General features: G+C 42.7%; 1 protein-coding gene and 2 long non-coding RNA genes across 3 annotated transcripts; 1 reads left to right on the top strand and 2 right to left on the bottom strand.

Moving 5' to 3' along the window:
• The first annotated feature begins 52 nt into the window (after positions 1 to 52).
• Positions 53 to 21333, top strand: LOC125978075 (uncharacterized). The gene is made up of 2 exons (XR_007484855.2): positions 53 to 647; positions 19973 to 21333. It is a non-coding gene; the product is annotated as an uncharacterized lncRNA (long non-coding RNA).
• LOC125978087 (uncharacterized) lies at positions 10548 to 12731 on the bottom strand. The gene is made up of 2 exons (XR_007484860.2): positions 10796 to 12731; positions 10548 to 10710 (listed from the first exon to the last, which is right to left on the bottom strand). It is a non-coding gene; the product is annotated as an uncharacterized lncRNA (long non-coding RNA).
• LOC125977879 (doublesex- and mab-3-related transcription factor A1-like) lies at positions 17457 to 19827 on the bottom strand. The gene is made up of 2 exons (XM_049734914.2): positions 19324 to 19827; positions 17457 to 18021 (listed from the first exon to the last, which is right to left on the bottom strand). The coding sequence occupies exons 1-2, from the start codon at positions 19712 to 19714 to the stop codon at positions 17516 to 17518; spliced, it is 897 nt and encodes a 298-aa protein (XP_049590871.1). The 5' UTR covers positions 19715 to 19827; the 3' UTR covers positions 17457 to 17515.
• Positions 21334 to 22894: the final 1561 nt, after the last annotated feature.

Genomic DNA, 22894 nt, shown 5'->3' with positions numbered 1-22894 from the left:
CTAATAGCCAATCACCAATCCCATCAGAAGGTGAAAAATTGACATCAATTGAAATACATTAGTGGGAATGTACTAAAAGTCTTTCCAAAACGCCAATAATCATTCAATACCTGGAAAATGGGGTGATTGTTGGGCATACATTCAATAATCGGTTTGTGGAGGATACCAAAATGTCTATTTTTGCTGTCTCGGTACTAAATAAAGCGCTTAGAGTGTTGAGCTAGTCACAGTGTTGATCTGTCTCCCGGACCGACACTTTGCATTCAACCGCGATATGAACGTGACGTACTGGAAAGGTCAAACAGGCAGCTTTGGAGCGGAAAGACTGACAGCCGAGGAGATCCTAAGTAACAACCGGGGAACAAAGACTACGACCACGGAGAGGGAACGGCGTATAATTGAGTGCGGGAGTGTGGGAGGGAAGGCTTGGCCGTGAATCACCACAAATATGACAGACGCGTGACGTGCAGCCAAGGGACAATGGGGAGGCGAGGTGGGCAAGAAGGCAAGACGACAGTTTCGACGGCGTGATGTGGGTCGGATCGAAAGCGACAGCCCGTCGAGACGCCCGTACATCCGTCGGCGTCCGGAAGACAACGAAATGTCAACGTGAAAAACATCAACACAGTGGTTTCAACCCTGGGAAGGTACTGTACCATCTTTCCCCCTGTTATGTCGCCGATTTTTATACGTACGAACATTCACGCTGGGAACATTTCAGACATGCTTTCTGGTTTAGGCCCCCCCAACAGTCCAACAGTAAAATGATTTATTTCTCAGAATAAAGTAGCTGCTTCCTTGCTCTTCTCCATTTTGTAAAGTAACGTGAGACCCAAAGCATGCTAATATTACTCATGTTAGCTTTCTGGTTAGCAAGTCTCAAGTGTTTTACACGCTAACTCATGTGTATTTTACATGCTAACTCTCGTAGCTAATTGCATACCCTGTCAGCCATAGATGTCTATTAGACGTCTGGTCTATGTTTAGTTTAGTTTAGTTTATTCCTGCAATATCCAAGACATACAACATGATACAACAAACAGTATTACACAGTCTGATGCGTGAAAGGTCACCCCAAGCAAGCTTTTAATAGCTTTTTAGAGACCTGATTTAGACGTCTAAAATTGGTCTCGTTATAGACCTAAATAGACGTCTAAATTATAAACATCAACTATGATCATATTTCGAAATGTTAAAGTCTGAACCTGCTGTGAGTTGTATAAATAATGTACTGAAGTTGTTTGGATTTGTGTTTAACAAGCATATTGATCTGTACATGTGAATTGGTTATTTCTGTAACCTGATATAGATGTCTATTTTAGGTTATTATTTAGGTTCATTACAAGAGCGATAAATATTTTTAAGTAACATTTACTGTATACAAGTAACGAATATCTCGGAGTAATAGTTGGTGCTCTCCTAAATGTGATTTTACGTTGAACGTATTGCAGTGACTCTTGAGCACGTTTTAGATATATTTTTTCCTCTACCGAAATCCCCAAAAATGTATCCTAAACAAAGCTACAAAAGAACAACACAAGAAGAAGGCGGCCATCTTGTGTTGCCACTCACGAAGCGCCTCTAACTTGAATACATTAATTTCTCTGCCGCGTTTTGTGACAAAATCATTGTAAATCCTGTCTCGCTTTTTTTTTCACGTTACAAAGAACTTGACAGAATGACTTTTCCTTTGACTTTTTGTGACTTCTCTTTTTTTGTGCCCCACTCGAAGCACAACCACTTCCATGCAATAAATAATGCAGACGGTGAAGATAGCAGCTCTGCCAACTTGGGCTTCGGGGGCTTTTCTTCAATATCGGCTGATGCTCCACAAGAACGATCAAGCAGCCTGTGATTCTCGCTCGTTCGTTTATTATTGGCAAAGACCCATTAGTTGGAGGACTGGAGGGCAGGGGGAGGGAGTGCCAGATAGAAGGCCGCTGGTTTATGTGTCTGTCAATGTCATATCTTTTCAAGATCATGCTTCAAGGGTGATGAAAGCGGGGAAGCTGGGGAGGGGGGCGGAGTGGGTACATTGCTGAGAGGGTGCTGGTAGGTCTGATGACCTTCAGCTGACTTGATGCTACCAGATAGTCATCTTCTTCTTCGTGAAGCCTGAAGAATAACATGGAAAGCAGACTAAAGCCACGACTTCTCATGGAAAAATAAACCCGCTGTAGTAAGACATGAAGCGGTATGTTTCAAAGTGGCATTTGCTATCAATTTTGTCGTATTAAAAAATATATATATCACATTTGACCTCTGCAAGTCAGAGCTGCCAACCAATGGAAATTCACTTCAACAATTTATTTGAATTTTCCTATTTTCAAAATTCTGTCAGGGACCTTATTGTTATTTTACAAGTGAACATGAATGCTTCTAGGAATAAATAAATCACATTATTATTGAGTTAGCCGTGACATTTAAACAATGCACACAAAGATAAAAGCAACCGCAGCTTGAAAAACAAACATCTGAAAGTTCAGCAACTCTTTTTTGTCAATGTTTTGCATCATCTTGTGCGACAAAATGAAATCTAGCCTGTTAATACAAACAAAACAAATTGTCACGAGCAGCCTTTTCAGTGACTGCTAACCCAACATTGCCCAACATTGTCAATTGGAGTATTCCGATTCTACTTCTAAATACGAATTGGCTGGCTTTTTATTTTTATTTTTTTGGAGTTGAGGCGTTAGCAGACAGCCAGAGGAGCTCCCGCCCACTAAATGGCCCGGTACAGGAACTCAGCAGGCTAACCCCGCCGGCTGCCTGGCAACCACCTTGGCTTTGTACCTAATTGGCAGTGTGCATGAAAATGATTCCCCCCTTTGAAGTAAAAATATCACAATTTATAATTCATCCCATAATGGGTTGATTAAGGGGAAGAGAAAAGAGTGTCTGTGTGGAGTGAGTTCACTCTGTAACAACTGGGCGATGATGAATATGCATGATGATGATGATGTAACAAACGCCTCAGAGCTGACCTACTTGTGCGTCTCTCCCCCGCTCACAACTTCTTCCGGGGCGACTGTCAACAAAACGTTCGGTGCTCCGGAGTCTCCTTGGGTAGCGGCAAGGCCAGCCTAGTTCATTTGTCTTACTGAAAAAAAAAAAAAAAAAAGAGGCACCTCCAACAGGATTGAATGATTTTTGATAAACAGTATAACGAGAGACAATTTTGATTATGTTGATTTTGTTTTGCCTATGACTATGAATCAAACAAGGTTAAAAAATTAATCCTATAATATATATCGTAAATGGTAAATACAATGAAGCACAGGCGACGGAGTCAAACCACAAAAATGAGAAATCAATTACAAAAAAAAAAAAAGCTGGCAAATCATCCAATTAAATTCAATGCACTACTGAAGTGCTCAAAGCTTCACCTCTCTGTTGTGCCGCAAATATGAAGTGAAGTAGGTCCCCTCACGAGAGAATACTAGTCTGCACATTCTCATAGAATATCGTTCTCCACCATCTTGGTCGGCTGCCAACCGCGAGTTCGCTCCAGGAAAAAAAAAAATCTATTTCCGCCAACACGAGAGAAAAAAGCAAAGTGGCAAACGCCTCCACATTCGACTTTTCATTTGACATGTGAAAATGGGCTAATTTGGCGGATACCTCCAACGGTTCCGATTCAATAGATTCCTCCCGAGGTTCCTGGAACGTGTAAGCGGGGGTCAGCGAGAGATTGCACCTTCAACTTAAGTGGGGCCGTGGGGGGTGGCTGTGAACAAGCGGTGCTGTCACGGGAATCATTATCACAATTTCAAATATCTCATTCTGCGTTTTGTTGTAGCACAGCTGTAAGCCTCCCCCCAAGTGACAACATTCCCATGGGAGTAAATAAACAGCCTGACCATTAATTTAAGGAAATACGCTAAGTGTAGCATTCAATATATTCAATATATTTCGCACCGAAGGTGGATAGACATATACAATTTCGCAGAGCACCTGCAATGCCACCTCAGACCACTAGAAGGCCGCAAACCAACGGTAGACAATCCATGGTGTAGATAATCGGGTTTTTAGCACAGTGGAACCTCTCAAATTGAAGAGGCCAAATAATCTGATCTGCGTTAATAAAGAGTCCAGCCAATATTTGTGGAATTATTAATTTCTAAAATGAAATGCTCCAATTGAATGCCTCCCCACAACGAAACATCTTCCTCCATCTTGGCCGATAAACGCCCCCTGGTCACTATTTATAGTAAAGTGTTGATTTTGGAGTAGCGAAACCATTAAAATCGAAGACCCTCGACTGACGGCCTCCCTGATGGATATCTACTTCAGAAGAGACGCCTCCTTCATCGGCGTGAATAAACAGCCCAGCCGCTATTCGAGGAATGCCTTCATCTTTGGAATCGCTTGAAGCAAGCAGTCCACATAAAAGCTTAGCAACTTAATAATCACATTCCTACAAAACCCTTGTTCAATATTTGAGGAAATACTTCAAGTATAGCCCTTAAAAGTCATTCACTAAAATAATGTATAAGTCAAATAATGGCCCTTAGACTTCTATAGCTGTCAATGGCCGTGATTAATACACTACAGACAGTGGGAACCGCTCAAGTTGCCTCAAAATAAAATTCCAACAGCAGTTGAGTAAATATTTTTAGAAAGTCAATGTCAAGTATGTTTTGTTGAAGGCAAAAAAAGTAATTATTGGGAAGAGAACTGCTCTCCCACGAGCGCAGTTGGGGGATTTTACCACACTCAATTCCCAAAGCCTCCCTGTAATAATTGCGCGTGAGGGGAATGCGGGCAGGTCGCCTGATTTCTCCGCAGACGTCGCAGCCCCGAGAAAGGTTTGGCTCCGTCATCCCGACCATCTGGCGGCCACCGCGATGTGCAACTTCTAATTGGAAGCACGGTGATGGGAGGCAAGAGAAACATGGCCGCCAGATGGACAAGCGGGCATTCTTCACTTCTACTCTGCCGTGTAAACGGGAGTTCAGAACATTCCCCGAGATTCAACCAGTAATCTAATTTTACGGCAAGTGTCTTTTCTAACAGTACAGTAGCAAAATAGAACACCGATCGGATGTTGTCGTATTTTGCTGTCCCAATATTTTTGGCAGCTGGCAGATCAACAAGCATTACATCCGTGAATAATGGCGTTTCATTGGTTCCGCCCCGCATCGTTCATAAAGCGATTCGGCTCGCTGTTTGATCACTCGTGAAGCCGCTCGTCGCTCAAACAAAACCATCGCATCGCAGATTATCGGCCTGCGATTAAACGGCTGTTTTCCTCCCACGTCACTCGTCGCGACACGCAAATGGAGGTTGATCTCACTTTGGTTCGGTTGTACACGACCCCCCCAACATTCGGCAAATTGATTCCCTTCGCCGCCATCAATGACTCCTGTAATCTTGTTTTAATTAGGAAAGATGTAACGCACGCTTTCTTTCCCGCAGCTACGCCACGCTGGCAACAAATCAATCACTAAGGCACCGGTTGCCACGGTGACGGACAAAATGGGGGAGGTGTGTTTATGTGCCTAAAGAGGTAAATGAGTGGAAGTCAATTGAGGTTGTGAGTTTTTGTCCCGCCCAAATAAACTCCGCCTCCTCGGATAGACTCCGCCCTGACCGGAGTAAATAAACACCCTTGGCAACTCTGCAGGATTAAATCAATTTTAATAAAAACGCTAAAAGCGAAAGGCCTCTCCCCCGTAGTATGAAACAGCGGTAGTAAAACTTGAGAGGCATCAACAGGTTTAACAAATGGCATCTTTTCTCCAAGCGCGATACAAGTCAACGAAGCGTTTAATGCTAATGAGAGTTGGCTTTTGCGGAAACTTTTCCTCCGATTACTTTCAAGCCATCTGTCGGTACGAAAGCGCCACTTGGAACAGACTGTGTTCCTCCACTCTCTGAACATTATTTGGACAATATTTCAGCGCACGCCGCGTGCTAACGGCCAGAACGAGGCCATTAGCCGATGAAAACAGACGGAGCCCCAGTACAATTTTGCGCTACGAATTACCGGCCAAGAAGGTGGTGAAGGTTCGACGCTGCTCTTATACGGGCAGCTTGAAAGAGCTCGTCAACAAAAGATTGGTAAAAAGTAACAAATAACAAAAAGCACCTTTTTCCTGGGAGGACATTTTAAGATATGATGTTGAGTCAGTATTGACGAGTTTGCTGGCGAAAGAAAGTAGCAGGAAGAGGTGTTTTGATTTATTTATGGATTTAATGACGAAATGGATGAAGGAAACGGAAATTAGAATAAAATGTCGAAGCGGTAAAAGAAAGGCAGAGATTTATTTATATTTCACATTTCATACACAAGACAACTCAAACTCAGTAATTGGAAAATATGAAATGAAAATGAGTTTGAAATGAAAGATGGGTTAGGGAATCAAACCCGAGTTCCCTCCGCATTGATTCTTTGCCTCAAACCTTGAGGACTGATTCTTTGCTCAAACCTTGAACTGTGGCCAAGTTGTTGGAAATGAGACGTTGGTTAGAAGCGACCGGTCGGCCGGGCTATCTTTATCAGCGCCGAGACAAGCACACGCAAAAGCTCACAGGCAATTGAAATTGTTTCGGGCACCTGTCATGCTTTATTATAATTAGCAAGCGGACGTGGAGATAATTGCCATCAGGTCGGGCCCGCTTTGTCGGGGTTAGCCAAAGCCCGACGTCTCGCGTTTCCTCGACGTTTTATTTAAAGGGTCGCCAAGACTCCGTGAAGCAACGCCGGTGGCGACTTTATTAGCTTGGCGGCAGAAAGCGAAGAAGGGAAGAAGAAAAAAAAGCTCAGTGTGGCCTTTGTTTTTGCCCAATACAACAATATTTATTTAAAAAGTGTGTTTAATCTGATTACAGTGTGTCGGAGGGGTAAAATGGATGGAATTAGATTAATATAAACATAATATTTAACTCAGGCGGTAGCATTAAATATTTTTTGTATTGACTATTGTATTGTATAATTAATTAGACAAAAAATATTTTGTAGCTTGTGAGCCGCAGGTAAATTTGTCCAGCGTACTTAGATTTTATAAGGTAGTAGCTTTGACTTTGAGTGTTTGTGGTTTTTAAAGTAGCGGCTTGGCCTGGTGAGTGACGTGGGAGTCAGCAAGTGACTGTGGGGTTAGCCTGGTTGCTAAGGTTAGCGCCTGGCTCTTAGCATTAGCCGGTCCAGTTAAACAATGTGTTGCTTTACTGTAGACATTGTTTTTCAAGTTTGGAATGACTCAAAATTTTTGCCATTCACTCTTTTTCACAGATTTATTTTGCCAAATAATCCCCGCAAAGGTTTGAGGTTGACATTTGGCTTTTTTTTAATGCATTTGATTTATTTGACGACTGGTTCCAGCCCTATTCTTAACATCTCTACATGTCAACTATTATTTTAATACAATGGCTGTTCTTCTTTTCCATTCCCCGATTTTGCTTAAAAGAAATACGGTGTGGCGGAATTTTGATGGCGGAAGCCAAAAACTGTTGGATGGCGGGGGCATGAATATTCCAAATGACTAATGTTGCACATGCTTACTCCTGACATATCTGGCTTCCGCGGGGAAATAAAACACTTCTAATGCGGGGGTACCATCTGTTATCTGTTGCTGGTGTTTCAGCACAGGCGGGCTCTGTGCGCACACACACACACACATAGAGAGAGATACACACATACTGTAGTGCAAAATCCATTGGGGAGCATCCAAACAGACAGGCTGCCTATACAAATTGAGCATTCCTTTTTGTTGCTGTTGTTGTAAATCTCGCACTGTTGTGGTGGGGGTGACAGGGACTGCACTCACTTTTTATGCTCGCCATAAATACCTGGACCTGTCTCCTTGCAGCAGCTGGAGTCGGATAATATGCTGCCGCTATAAACAAGCTGCCCCCCAAAAAAAATAAGTGGAAGAAAATCCACAAACGCCGCATTCATACTAAATGCACTCTCTCGGAGAAATGTTAGGAGCTATGGCCCGAGGAACGTGAGGGGTAGATGCGATAGCTGACCAAGTAAAATCTTGAAGTTACCTTGTTTCTTCTTCATTACTCTGGTAGCTAAACCAATTACAAATTAGCATTTTGGATGGATGGATGGATGGATGGATGGATGGATGGATGGATGGATGGATGGATGGATGGATGGATGGATGGATGGATGGATGGATGGATGGATGGATGGATGGATGGATGGATGGATGGATGGATGGATGGATGGATGGATGGATGGATGGATGGATGGATGGATGGATGGATGGCCAGTACATGACAAGAAGTTTGCACAATTTCGAGCTCCACAAGCGTCTGTCGTTGGGACTTGCCGCGATCGCACGTCACCGAGATGCCAACTGGCATGACCTAAATGTGTGACAGCAACAAGCGAGCTGACATATTTCCCACCGCTGATAACGTTCAACTATGAATACACGCACGGAAATCAAATGAATTAAGTTTTCATTCCTATATATATTGTATATCAATTATATTATATATATCATTCCTGTGTTGATTGTTTGGTGCCATTAAAATGAGTTGTTGTTTTTAATAGTAATTAGCTAGCTGTATTGTATTTGTTTAGAGTTAGCACCTGCTATTTGCAAAGGTATAGAAAAGGCAAAAAACAAATAGCAGAGGGCAGAATAAGTGTTTATAGTTGAGGCTTCACTGTAATAATCAATGTTGGGTTTTTTTTTTTTTTATGAAAGGATGAGCGACAGCAGTTTCCCGATTAATTCTCATTTGATGATGAAGCAACAGCAAGATAAGACAGGCGGCTAGCGCTATCTGATCTAAACGCGGAGTTTTTGTCTATGAAAATAACTGCTCGCTTATCGCCGCCACCTCGGGTTTATTCATGCAGGTCCTCGCCGTGGCCGAGCAAAGGGACTCGATCGGTGGCGGCGGCCAGCGATAGGCCTTACTTTCGTCTTCGCCGAATCCCATCTTTTTTTAATCGGGCTAGCGGAAATGAAAGGATGCTATCTCGCACCCGCCGCAGCTGCGTCCACGTCTCTGAAGACGGGAAGGAGAGGACTCGGACGTTTTTATTTTCAGGCAGTAGAAGGAAAACAAGCTTTCGAAAGATGTGCCGATGAATCCAACTGAGAAAGTCGTTTAATACCTTGACGGTAAAATGTGCCGGTAGCTAGCTAACGAAGAAATGAAGGAGATGAGCTAACGCAAGCGGCCCTAAATGTTGAACATCACGTATTTTAACATGTTAAAAACATGCTAACATGTCTTTATTGATTAGTTACTGATGCTTCGAGGATATATCTTGAGGATTTACTAATTCTATCATTCACAGTCTGACTGAGCTTTTGATTGGATGACTAATTGACATAGAAGAGAGCGTAAAATTCAGGTTCAACATTTCACGTGAGTTTTGTTTCTACTAATTCTCTGCTGCCAAATCAGCTCTTTTAGTTAGCCAAATAATCAACCTCCACTGCTTATGTTGTATTTTGATTCCAGCCGGCAGTGTGACATGCACATTTCCATGATCTAATTACAGAAAAAAAATATGTATATACAAATGTGTTTATGTACATATATATGTGTGTGTGTGAGTATTTTAACGGGATAACTTTCATCGACATTTTGGAATCTGTAGCCCAGAAAACAATTTATTAAGATGCACTTTGCTGATCCCACTTTTGATTTCCCATCAAGTTGAATCATCTCATTTCTGCTCTTTGTTCAGTGAAAAAGCTCAATCACAGCCATTAATGATATTTAAAAAAAACTTCCCCTGTATGTTTTCACAAAATGCCAAGACTTCAAGGCAGATGTATCGATACGCGGCATGGTGTTTGGGTACCGTATTTTCCTCCCTTGCCCAGAGAACATTTCATAAAGGCCAAAGGGGTCGGCTTATCGTGGAGCTAAATGCCAATGTAATTATTAGTGCCTGGAAATAGTGGAAAGAGGAAGCACATCCAGAGGCAGGACACCGTATTTAATTAATAAAAGTCACTCTAGGGGGGAGGGGGGGGAGTCATCGTTTGTGAAGAGAAAAGACCCCGGCAGCAAAAATACGAGATCAGAAACTTGTGAAGTTAGCACGTCAACGTTCACGCATCTTTAAAGTATCTTATTGTTTTCTTTGAGCACTTTACCAGTAAATTATTAGCGTTACGTGAGGCGCAGGCCACTGGCAGCCTTTCTCGATGTGAAAAAATGCAAACGAGCTGTAAACGGGGAGCAAAAAAAACAGTCTTTCCCTTGCACGTGTGATTGGCAGCTTGATTAATTAGCTAGTTGGACTTGAAAGAACTTGACGAACCCTGTGTGGGCTTGAGCTGTGACTGAAATATTACAGAAGCCGGCGAGCTAGTTGCACTTTCCATCAAAACCAATTCCACCTAAAAAGAATTTACATAATTTTTGAAGCGCAAAAAGAGATCATTTTGTTTCACCGCGGCCCCAAATCTCCTTCGTGGCTGTCCACAGAAAATTGGTATCAAGACTATCGAGATGACAAGATAATCATTTTGGTCACATCACTTTCAATCTCCACCAAATCCAGACAAACCTGGACCTACGTGGAAATTGTATTCTTGGAATCGGTTTCAACCAACCACTCAGCTGTTTGATTTTTTTAATCGTAAGATTTGCCCCGCCGGGTGTTCGGTCCATCGGGCGATGGTTCTTTGCGGCCTTCACCCTCGCAAGCCAGCTGTGTCCCACATCCAAACAAGATCTGGATCTCTTCCTTCTGAATCGCTCCGACACCCAACCAGGGACCTGGACAACATAGTCTCAAAGATGCTGCCTCTGCACAAGCAACAATGTCCGTGAGATATTTTGCTGGTTACTCTCGAGCAGAAACCCAGCGATTCAAGTCGCCCTTTGTTTCGATTAGCCATCTTTCGATGCCACTCGAGTCGACTCCACCTGGGCCCTTCTCGCTACTGGATCCTGTCAGCCTCACTCTCTGCCTGCTCGCTCTCACCACCAACCCTATGTTCCCTGCCCACGTGTTAACTGGAAACTGCCTAAAGAAAAGAAACGGCAGCAGCTTTGAAGAAAAACAGAAGGAAAAAAACAAATCAAGGTCTTTTAAGGCAGGGGGGAGGGGAAAAAGACAACACCAAATGTTTCTTACGCAACCGTTTTGTGGCTTCTCACATAAGAAACAATAGAAGTGACTGAGCAGATGCATTTCCCTCGCGCCAATCAACGTAACACCTACACCCTCCCCTCTGGCTCCTTCACGCTGGCATCAGCTCGTCACTTTTAAATGGCACCGCGGCATTCGAACGTTTCTTTTAGCTTACTCACGAGGAGCCTTTAAATGGCCCGTCACTCAGCTAAGACAAAACAAAAAAGGAAGACGCTCATCCTGAGTCAGCCAGAGCCTGATCCCAAGCAACTTTGTCATTCGGTGGCTTTGCGAGAGATCTCTTCGGGGCGGCATATTGAGAGGTTTCATTATTGTCTTGTCTGCTGTGCAGGAGGGTCACCATGGTAACACTAAATACATCAAGCAGCTCCCCACAAAGGAAATGAGCTTCTTCAGCGGGATGCGCTGTGGTCAGTGTGCGGTCAAAAGGATATTAGATGGGAACGACATTTAAAAGAACACTACTTAGCTAGTTTTTTTTTTTTTTTAATGCATCTCTGCAATTATTGTTATGATAAACACTGGAACATTGTTTAGCCAGTACATTCAAGTTTGTTTTGTATGTCAGCGAGAAGCCAAGATTTCTTTATTTATTTACTATTTATTTACTTGGTTTATTGTTTTTTTTTTTTTATTATTATTATTATTTCATATTATATTTATAAGTTTGTATTATATTTAATTAATTAATTAAATGTAATCGCCTGTAAGCCATTTATTTATAAAGGTAACATCAGATGAATTGGAAATAGCGTTAACCTGTTTTGGGATCACAGTTTCGACTATTTTATGGTTTTACTCTACAAAGTAGGCAATTACAAATATTTGGCTATGGGGTCTTATTTTTTTTTTTTATTCTCTCCATACTTTTTCCTCATTTTCTTTTCAGTGTGACTCTCTTGCCTCTGACCCAGCCCACTTCTTCCATTACCCCCCCATGTCTGTTATGTAACAGAGGACGATAAGACTCATTGGCATTCCGCTCCATCTCCTAACCTTAAAGTGGAGTGACACGCTACAGCATCTTGTAGCAGGTTTGTGGTTTCGACACACCGCAGATGCATCCGAGTGTTGCCGAGGCCTGCCAAATCGCATTATGTAACTCCCAAGTGCTCCAGTTGGGACACGGCAACATGACACGTGATTGAAGCTGAGGATGGAGGGGGGTTACTGGTGACAACACCCATTTTTTGTCACCCTTGGCACCATTTGCCATTCTGAATTCATATTATAAAAATCCTGTGACGCTTAAAGGCAATCCATATGAAAACAAGGGACAAACGCTAGCCATGGGGTTGCCTATCTGCCTCTGGAAAAATTCAACATCATAATGAGATTATTTCTTAACTGTGCATAAAACACGCGGCGGGGGGAGCAAATGGGGATCTCTCTCTATGTGAGAGCAAAGAACAACGCCAATGGCAGCCATGCGGCCAAACAAAGAGATAGAGGCAATGACCTGTGAATGTCATACACTGCTCTGGCCCAATTTAGAGCAGATGCTGCCCCCGTCTGGTGGCTTGAGGTAGCGCTGTTTTAGCAAGGGTAATCTTCCCTTTAGTAAGCAAGTCACATTATCCGCAACAATGGAGTGCTGAAGAATTTGAGGTTTGTGACAAGAATGCTACAAGAACGTTTTGGACTGGACATTTTCACTGTGTTCAGTCTCAGGCGTACTATAATTGTAATTTTGCTCTTAGTTCCTCAAAATGTTAGTCTTAAACTTGACTTAGTCTTAATTGACGAATCCTCAAATCTTGATCTTGACACCGTGGTGATCTTGATTAGATCTGGGTCCTTGAAGTCTTGGTCTGAGCTACCTCGAAATGTTGGTCTTGACTAGATCTGGGCTCCTTAAATCTTGATCTTGGCTCTTTACAGTTTAATCTTGACTCATCTCCTTCATACCTGTGTCTTGAATCAGTTTCGAGTCCTCAAAGTCTTGGTCTTTGTTGTTCTTGGTCAACCCCTAATGCCTCGATATGGTCTCGGCTCTTTACATTTTAGTCGTGGTCAAAGGTCAATTAATTGGTCTACAGTTGCGAGAAAGTCTCATTCAATTTGTGGTGTCATTTTCTGGACCAAGCGGCAGCCTTGTAGTGAACAACCAAGCCTCTCTCTCGCTCTCCCGCTCTTTCTATGAAGCATCAATCGGAAATAGAAGTGAACGCAAGCAGAAAGGATTCTAACAGAGTGGAAGTGGATAAAAGGCGAAAACCTGTTCAGGAGCCTTTGGGACTCTCCAGCATGGTTCATTTCCTGAAGCAGTTGGTCGACTATTTATAGGCTGGCATAGTGGTACCAGTTAATCCTCCACCGGGCTTCTAACCGTACGCCAGCTGGCAGAACACATGACGTTTTCGCAGGACGCTTTTCAAGGTACGGGATGCCATAGTTGCAAATTAACCGTGACCCGTGGCAACAAAGTTTTACTCCATTATAAAAGTGCAAATAACAATTTAAATGGCCTTCCAAAAAAAAAGATTTTATTTTATTGCAGGCAGATATTAAAAATCACCGTCTGTTGTGTTAGGGGCTCAAGTTATGGATGGGAGGGGGTCAGGATTTGGGTTAGGATCGCTTTAGATGAGCTCAAAGATTATGGTTGATTGTTATGGTTTGGTTTTGGCCCGGTAAATCATCTTGTGGTCTACTCTGTTATCTATTTCTGATAAGGGTTAGGATCATATTTTGGTGAGGGTTCGGATCAAGGTTGTGCAATTATGTAGATTAGGGTTGAGACTTAGTTTAGAAGTAGAGTTGTTTTTATGATCAGGGGTAGCGATTAAGTGTCCAGTTTTGGGGTGGTTATATTCAGGTGTCCTTCAAAAACGAGCCAGGCTAACAGATTCCGTCTTCTCGCTACCAAATCTGAAACAAGCCTCGAATTTTTTTGCCGGTTTTTCCAGCTGAGTGATTGCCATGCCCTGCTTCCTCTGCGTCTGAATATTCCCAGTTAGCTTGCCCTGAATTGATTTGTGCTCTCCCCTGACGTAGCCACTGTGACAAGGTTATGGAAGAACATGACAGGCTCGTTGGTGACTTTCTGCAAGCCGGAGGCAAGTTGAGATTTCCGGCTGCAAAGCAAAAAAAAAAAGTCTCGCTCTCGTTGGCGGAGGTTAAACGGCGCTTCCGGCAAAAGGCTGGCTTGTCAGCATTGTGGGTTGAGAGGAAGTTCTCCGAGGATTCCACAATGCCGAATAAGTCACTTTTGAAAATCTGGTCAGTGGATGCTGCTTCAAAAGACGGCATGAACAAACAATCTGCTTTGAAAAGAGCTGGCAGGGATTGAGTTAATATGTCAAAATGCATTTGCTCTGAGCATCATCTCGCTAAAGTAAAATGACACAAGACGACTTCTTCGTAAGAGCCACAAAGTTTATCCAGGTAGGAAGTCCCCTCCGGGAAGATGATATAGCCCAGGCGTAACTCAGCAGTCTCCATTTTCTCATTTTTTTACGCCGATCGCCGGGGCAACGTGGGCGGATGAGTGATGGTGTCCATTAGTAAACATAGCGCCACTATATATATGCGCTAGCAGCCTAAAGAGCCTGCGCCTTTACCCACCCCCCCACCCCCCTCCCTTTTCATTCCCTGCCTTCCACTCCCGCCTTGGCCATCCATCCTCCCTAAGATTGTTTTTTTTTTTTTTTTTCATGGCTGCAGTGCTGCAGTGGAGTCGCCAATCAGACTATTTCTCTTCCCATTTCTCTTCGTGCGCTCCGTTTTTCAACCGGGAATCGAACCCGGCTAACATGACAGAGGCTGTATATATTGCAGCAAAATGTCAGCAATCTGCTACGTCGGCTAATTTCACTCAGTTGGTTTGAAAGTGATTTATGGACAACTAATGTGTCTTTCTTTTTCTACATATGCCAGTGACATGTTTTTTTACATTATAAAAACCTGGATGGAGGAAGATATTTTCTTAAGACTTGTCTAATTGCCCCATCCCAAAATCCAAATGGTACGCTCATTTATGGCATCTGGAGGACTGCTAATTTCCCATTTAGCGTTTCTGTAATTGGCACCGGTCGCTAATTGCGGCGGATGCGCAATTAGCATCATGTAAAGCACTTGAGGTCCAATCAGTGAGCCCCTTTACATCTAGCAAACGATGAACATGAGCAAACCCCGCCCCTCCAAATGAATCGCTCACATGTCCCCCTATTCATCTACTTCATGAATGACAAAGTGGAAATGGCTGTCGTAGCAGCACAAAGCCCGCTGATTGCGTTCTGGCCGCTATGTTTTTTTTTTTTAAATAAATGTTCTGGCACAGCGTGTTTGACTCATTGCCTGATTGCCATCTTTCTATGCTTCCTTCATGGAGAAAACAGCGCCTTCCTTTCACTTTTGTGTTCATATTCTTTGCTATTTTGAGCACAAAATAGCTGCTCAACCGTTAAACACCTTTACGAATAAAAAAAAAAAAATCGAAAATACTCGTGTTCAAGCTAATTTATGATTCACTCCCATCACACTGCAATACGGTTGACTCCAATTATTACGCCATACGATTCCGTTTGTTATTTAGCTATGTATAAAGAGACATCGTATTGTTGCCGATTGTGACGTACGCAGGTCACTTGTGCGAAAAATTCCTCCGCCCACTTGGTCTACCTTTGGAAAGTAGCAGCCGAGCAGTTAGCAAGAAATCAGGTCAACGGCGGGATTAGCGACAAACTTGAGCAAATCCTCTCAAACTGCGAGTGAACCCGGAGACGGCGTCGCTTTGCATATTCGAGACCGACGGAATAAAGCGGCGGGCGTAACGTAAGCGCAGTGCCCTCCCCGTGAGCCAGGATCCTAAAAGTAAACATCATTAGGCGAGGGGAGACCTCCACGTGAACCCGCGCTGAGGCGGAACGTGACGGAAAACAAACACAACTATTTATTTGTGGCGCCGTTCGGATAAAAGTTCGGCTAAAGCTAATATTATTCTATTAAGACCAATACCGAAAGCGACATCTTGCAATAGTCATCGTGTTGGTATCACTAGCTTCGGAGCCCCGTTGCTAGCTTGTTACTCATGAGGCAAGCACGTTGGTTTCAGCGGCCTTCCAGCTGTGCCGCCTTCTGCCATTTGTCATCCCGACTAACAGACCCACGGCGCCGACGTCCGTTTACTTTGGTTCAATACCAGTCGGGCCCGTAATGAAATGAAAGTTGCCCTCTGGTCGCTATAACAACAAACTCCTCGCAATGGCCACACAATGGCACGGAAACAAAAAAGGGTTTCAAGGTCATAGAAGATCTGCCAGCCATTTTGTTGGCTAAATTATCGAGACTAAATCCACAAAATAACCTCAAACCGACAGCATCAAGTAGCGATTGATAGATCGTGCAATCGTGTATTTATCATTTTTGCTATACCAGCAACCGATATCAATGGTGTGCTTTACGTTGTAATATTGAATCGCACAGTGTCAATCTACAAATTCATATTGATATCACGGCTCCATGATTATGCTAAAAATATCATGATACCGGTGTCATTTCAAGTACAGTACCATGTGTACCAGTCTCAAATATTGATATCACAATCCATCTTTTCCTGTCCATTATCTGCATCCGTCCGTCCGTCCATCATCTGCGGTATTAACATAATCGTCATCAAAAGTTGATTATCCAATGAAAATAACGACAATACAACCTGTGCGTTTCTGCTACTGCTTGAGTTGCAAGACCTCTCCCGAACTCCTCATGTGGCCCGTGCTGCACACATGCTCGCTCAGTTGGTCGTTTTGTCCCAGATATCTGCAGGGGGGTGGTGGATCACAGTCAGTTTTTAAATCATGGTGGCAGCACGCCCCCTGGTGGAAGACTGCATCAATCACAACAACCATACCCAACAAAAGGGAACCTGTGTCATAATCCGCGTTTGTCCGTGACTACGAGGGAGAAGGACGCCGCCCCGAAACGTCTCAAGATGATGCCAGAGAACTCGGATTGCTTGAATTTTTATTGGGATTAAATAAATATCTCAATCAATGAATATCGGCAATGGGTGCAGTTAACCGTGGACCAACGAAGTGAGGTGCTGTAACTCGAGTTTAAAACCCTAGTTTGAAACCCTAACCCTGGTTTAAAACCCTGGTTTGAACCCTAACCCTAGTTTTAAACCCTTGTTTGAAACCCTAACCTAACCTAGTGTCTTGTCCATTGGAACACTCGTGTCTGGTATCAGGCATTTATTTTTCAAATTAGTTAGCCCTAGAAACTCTGCCTAGTAACTAGCTGCCTCACGCAGGTTCTCCTTGCATAAATTGTTTCTTGCATAAATTGTTTCTTGGCTGACTTTATTACTTTAATAATGTATTAATACATGATTTCATGCCACAAACAGAAAAAAAAAACAAAAAGATATTTGCATATGATTTATTTTACAAAATTTACAGGTATTGGAAAAAAGTGATGAGGGAGTCATTTGTCAGTGGTGAGGCGCTTATACACGCTGGCACTGCACAAAAGCTCCTTTCCATGCAGGTATGAAAGGTCTCGGATCACGCCGGGGAACGAGTACGCGTCCAGGGGAGGACGCAGCGGGAACACCGGCATCAAGCCTGACGTGACGTATGGCGTCATCATGCTGGCCATGCTGGTGGCGTTCGCCGACGAGTAGGCCAAGCATAAGGGGTTGATGCCCAAACGAGGGTTCAGCCCGTAAATGCCGTCCCCTATGGCGGATGGTGGCGGAATGTAGAGTGGCGCGAACGCCGACTTGGTTCCAGCTGGCCCGAAAGAAGACCTGAGCAGGCAAGATGAGGCGGGACCATCGGCTGATTTGACGCTGTCGCCTTTCCGCAATCTGGCACTTGAGTCCAGAGTGTCTTGTTGCGAGTTCTTGAGTTTGTCCAACTCGCTGCCTGATTCGGGATCCAAGGATGGCCGATGCGGGACCTCGTATTGGTACTTGCTCAGGCGATCGTCTGAAACGGCAAGGAAGGTCTTAAAAAGTCTGGATGTATCCAGGCCGCTTCAAGTAGTCAAGTACTACTTGCTACTTTGTAAACTCCTCAGCATGACTAAAGAACAAAATACATTAATTGTTTGAGTCCTGCAACTGTTTTCAAGACAAGTTGAGGAGCCTCTGTTTTAAAAAAGAAAAATTCCATCGGCCGATATTCTTGAATTTGGGTGTCTGCATTGTCAACTTTCCTTTGACATCTTTTTCAAAAAATGACATGACTGGTACTTGCTGACAAGATGGGCTTTTTCCCCACTTGTCGCTTTAGTTTTATGTTTTGCTAAAAGCTATCATGAGTCTGAGTGGGGAATTGGGAAAGTTCATTTTCTACACAAACTCGTTCAAAATTCCATTGACAAATTTTAAAATCAACTTGTTCAGTTCATAGTTCATAATTGAAATTTATTAACTAAGTTCATCATTCTAAAACAAAACAAACATGAAATATTCATAGTTGTCAAATTGGACAGCAAGATTGTTGCTTTTAGTAAAAAAAAAGCCTGTATTGTAAGGCTTTTAAATAAAAAAATTAAAAAATGACCATGCATAGCAAAGCTTTTTTTAGTAAAAACTTGACCATGGATAGTAAGGCTTTTTGTAGTAAAAAAAACAAAAACAAAACAAGCATGTATAGTAAGGCTTTTTTAGTAGATTTTAGTGTTGCCAAATCCTTTTTCTCCTGCTTAATTAAGCCTAATTTACAGTGTGTTTAGCGTGATTTTATTTTGAAATATTAGAAGAGAAAACCACAAAAAGCATCATCAAGTTTGAGACCCTTTATATAGATAAAAATGAGGTTGCCGCTTTACTTGATATGTATATTAAATGGAAGCCTCTGCAACATTGTAGTATTTAAACATCAACGTAGCTAGAGGGGTGGCCACAGGGACACTGGATCCCTGGAATATGCTTGGACAGATAATTGACTTTGGGGTGTTTTTCAGGATTTTTTTTTTTTTTTTTTGCAGGCCCCCTGATATATCCTTGGTCTGCCCCCACCCAGACGAAAGAAATTCTAGCTCCGCCAGTGGCTTAAATACAAGAAAACATTTGTGCAAAGAATTTCTACTCATATGTACAAAAACATCTCAAAGTGTCTAAATGTACAAAGTTAAATATATGTAACAATTTTTTTTTCAACAAATACAGCATTAAAAAAGTTCAAGTAGCTTTGGAAGCTTTTAAATAAATCCCTTGTCACCGCTCCAGATTTTTTTTTTTTAACCTGATTTCAGTAGTTTACAAGTCAAATATTCAAACTCACCGTCTTTCAAGGCGTCGGTTGGCAAAACATCCAAATCTGGCGGGTGGCCAGCGGCAGCATGCACGAAGGGCGGCCCCCCACTGGGGTACAGCATCCGGATATCACGCGCCTCGCTCTCCTCCTGCGCCTGCTGCCTCCTGAGCGCCACCTGGGCGGCCATGACCCGCTGCCTCTCAGCGATGAGGGTGCATTTGGCGCACACGCAGTCCCGCCAGCGACAAAAGCGTTTGTGGCCCTTAAGCGCCGACACCACGCCGTGGTTGCGGCAGCGGGCGCACTTGGGGGTGCGCGGGTAACCCCGCTCCAGGGACGCCCGCAGGAAGAGGGGGGGCGGCGGAGGACGCAGCAAGTCGTGAGCGCTCAGGCCCAGCGGTCTGGCGCTGCCGTCCATCTTGAGAGAAGTGGACGAGTGGCGCAGGCACACCAGAGCGCAGCCCTTTAAGGCGTCTCCGCAGGTGGTGCTGAATGTAACCTGAAACCCGATTGAGGAAGTCCCTCAGTCCCGTCCTCTGCATTGTGACCAAAAAAAAAAAAAAAACAGTACATGTTATAAAATAGCACCCAACTGAATGCTTATTCTCATTAGAGTCACATGTTAGCTAGTCTATTCCAAATTATTTTTTGATTCAATTTACCTTTCTTTTTCCAGGTATGACAACTGAGAAGAAATTCTCATCTGCAATGGCGACCTGCTTGCAGTCACCAGAGTACGATCGACCCCTGCAGATTCCGCAGACTCACATTTTTTATTTTTAAATAGCATTGGTCAGAGATAAAAGTTAAGTTTTCAAGAAGTATTTTTTTTTGCACTGACTCCAAATCTGCCCTTGTTTTTTTTCTCTAGCACATCAGTTTTAATTAAAATTAAAATAATAGTAATTTAGTATTATTTATGAACTAAGGGATAGGTTCAACAACAGATGAATTTTTTTTCTGAAAACCACAAATGTTCTTGTTTAGTAGCCTTGTGCAAAACCTTTTGAAATGAGCTGGATTCAAACTTTGTCTTAAGTGGCGCTCGTGAGCAATCAAACATCACCATTCGAATGATTTGAACACAACAATGGTGACAAAGCAACCACTCATTAGCTACCTGGTTATTCTGCCCAACTAATTAGCTTGGGGTGAAGAAGAAAGCTTCTGTTTACTAGTCTTGTGTGATTGGTGGAGGGCTAATCACACCTTGCCACATGTTTCATTGGGTGTGCGCCACATTCAAAAGTACCCCCAGTTTCCTCCTATTACAAGCGACAGATTGTCTTGCATTGTGGCTACCTGTTGCTAGGTAAATGCACCCCCCAATCAATTGGTCCAAAAAAAAGATGTAAGTTAGCCACGCCCACCAGGCTGTTCCAATGGCAGGAATGACCGGTTTATGAAGCAACTGAATATTTGCTCGGTATTGCATAAAAAAAAGAACTTTCGGATCAGGAAGATTTATGACACAACTGAGTCACTGGTCTGTGTTAAATATAAATTAACTATTGGAGGGAAAAAAGTGAAACAGCGCCATCTGCTGTTCAATTGGCAAACTTAGTGGCCTGGCACGGCATGTTGGGCAATAAAGTTTTGCATTAACTATGAACAAGTTTATTTTGTACAAATGGGCGATAGCGGCGACCGCTCACCTGTTCCTCGCTTGGACGCCAACTCCATCCGTCGCCGAGCGGCGGATCTTATCAGGAACAGGCCTGCAACACCTGCACGACAAACAGTACCTGTACATGCGTTGCTTTTTTTTCCCCCTAGCAAAATAATCTTCTGGCACAAAAGACGCTTTGAGATGAAGCCAGGCGATTGGCTGGCTGCGGAGATCATACGAGACACATCTCGAGCGGGTGTCGCCAACATCTTCGGGCAAGCAAATGCGGCGACCTCGTCTTTATCGTGCTGAATTTGGAGCTTGGAATATTTCGTCTTTGCTTATTTTGCCTTTTAAATTGATTACTTTTAAAGTTGTTGTATTTTTAATTTCATTCATCTTAACAAATACATATTTTATATCACTTATTTTACAGTTATTTGGATGACCTGGCCCTCTCCCACATGTTTCTGTATTTTCCTCAAAATTGAGAAATTATAGTCCCATATTATTTTTGTGATTTAATTGGATAGCCTCTGCTAGCCTCAGCTTTTCTTTTATATTAAATTTTCATTTAATCTAATTCAATCTATTATCATTCTATTCCCTCCCAAAAAAGCTAATGACTTCATTTCCTCCTTACTAAGAGGATTTAAGCTTTATCTTCAAATTTGAGTGACTCCCGCTCAAAAAAACATTATTTGATCCCTTCTAGCAGGCAGGGTCCCACAAAAAGAGTGGGCGGGCGTACACTCACACCTACTGGGAGAATTGGTTTTACTCCAGCTGTGACCATCTAATCCCCAGTAACATGCCGTCAACTCAACACCCACATTTTTTTTTTTTTGGGCCCTTTGAGGGCTGCCAGATTTCTGTAAGAATTTGTTAGCAGATTAGCGTTTGGACACTTTCTCTGGTTGATACAGATATCGGCCCATAAGCTTGAGAGAGCAAACAAGTTTAACCTTGTTTTACAGATGAAGAATACACAAACAATGTCCCGGTTTACTTATTCTTTCCCCCAGCGTATCAAATTTAAACATCTTCAGTTGACAAACGCACTTTTGTTCGTCCTGTTGCAACTTGATCGCAAGCAATCTCGAGTTAATAACGTGTGAAAATCTTTCAACCGCACTGACTTTGACACGATGCTATCAATGTATTTGTTGTTGTTTTTTTAAGTCAGTGTAATGACAAGTTGAGCAGTGTAAAAAGCACCATTCAAGCATGGTACTAGCACAAGGAAATAACAGTAAGTGAAAAAATCGAAATCACTCCTCGTTTTTAAATTTTTTTGAAGTACTTTGTCCTGCATATTATCACCTACTGCAAGTGCAATTTTGACACATCTGCCATCAAGTGGTGATTGGTGCTATTACAACTTAAAACTACAGTTGACGCCTACAAAATCGCAATTCGGCACCAGTGGATTTGCATGTTCATGATTTTTTTCCTTCAATATGTTTTCATACTTTGGATTTTAATTTATTGGAATATTTTTTCTGGGATTTATTCCTGTTTTTCCTTGTTTTTCATGAAAAAAAAATGGTAATTAAGATTTTGTTTTTTTTTGAAGAATTGGTGAGCTTTGTTAAATAACAAAACAAAATCAGAAGAGAATTTTAGTTTTAATTAATCAAAGGGCCACTTTTGTCATTGTTCAAAAACCGACAAAAAAATTAATTTCCCCAAAGCACAAAGAAGCTTTGCAGTTAAACGACTTTCTATTGACATGAAACTCCAAATGCGGCTTTCCTACTTTCTCACATTCGCCAAATAAAAGTGGATGCCAAAAAAGCTCGGCCTGAATAGAAGCAACCGGATCAGATAAAGGCCTGTGAACTTGACGTTTCAGTTCAGGCCACAATGACACAACATCAAACCTGATAAAGACGTTCCCTTTATCTTGTCCTGGGGAAGGAAGTCGTGCTTTGTTGCCACCTGGAGCCCACCGCTTTTTCTTGCTTTGCTCCTCTTTTATCTGGCAAG

This window comes from Syngnathus scovelli, chromosome 1 (assembly GCF_024217435.2).
Source record: "Syngnathus scovelli strain Florida chromosome 1, RoL_Ssco_1.2, whole genome shotgun sequence".
Classification (NCBI taxonomy): domain Eukaryota; kingdom Metazoa; phylum Chordata; class Actinopteri; order Syngnathiformes; family Syngnathidae; genus Syngnathus; species Syngnathus scovelli.
The sequence above is the reverse complement of the archived record's forward strand: the minus strand, read 5'-3'. Positions and strand labels throughout refer to the sequence as shown.

Excerpts from the sequence above, each read along its gene's own strand:
- LOC125977879 (XM_049734914.2), bottom strand. The coding sequence starts at position 19,714 with ATGGACGGCAGCGCCAGACCGCTGGGCCTGAGCGCTCACGACTTGCTG. Across the intron at positions 18,022-19,323 it reads AACCGACGCCTTGAAAGACG|ACGATCGCCTGAGCAAGTAC; the intron begins GTGAGTTTGAAT and ends TTGCCGTTTCAG.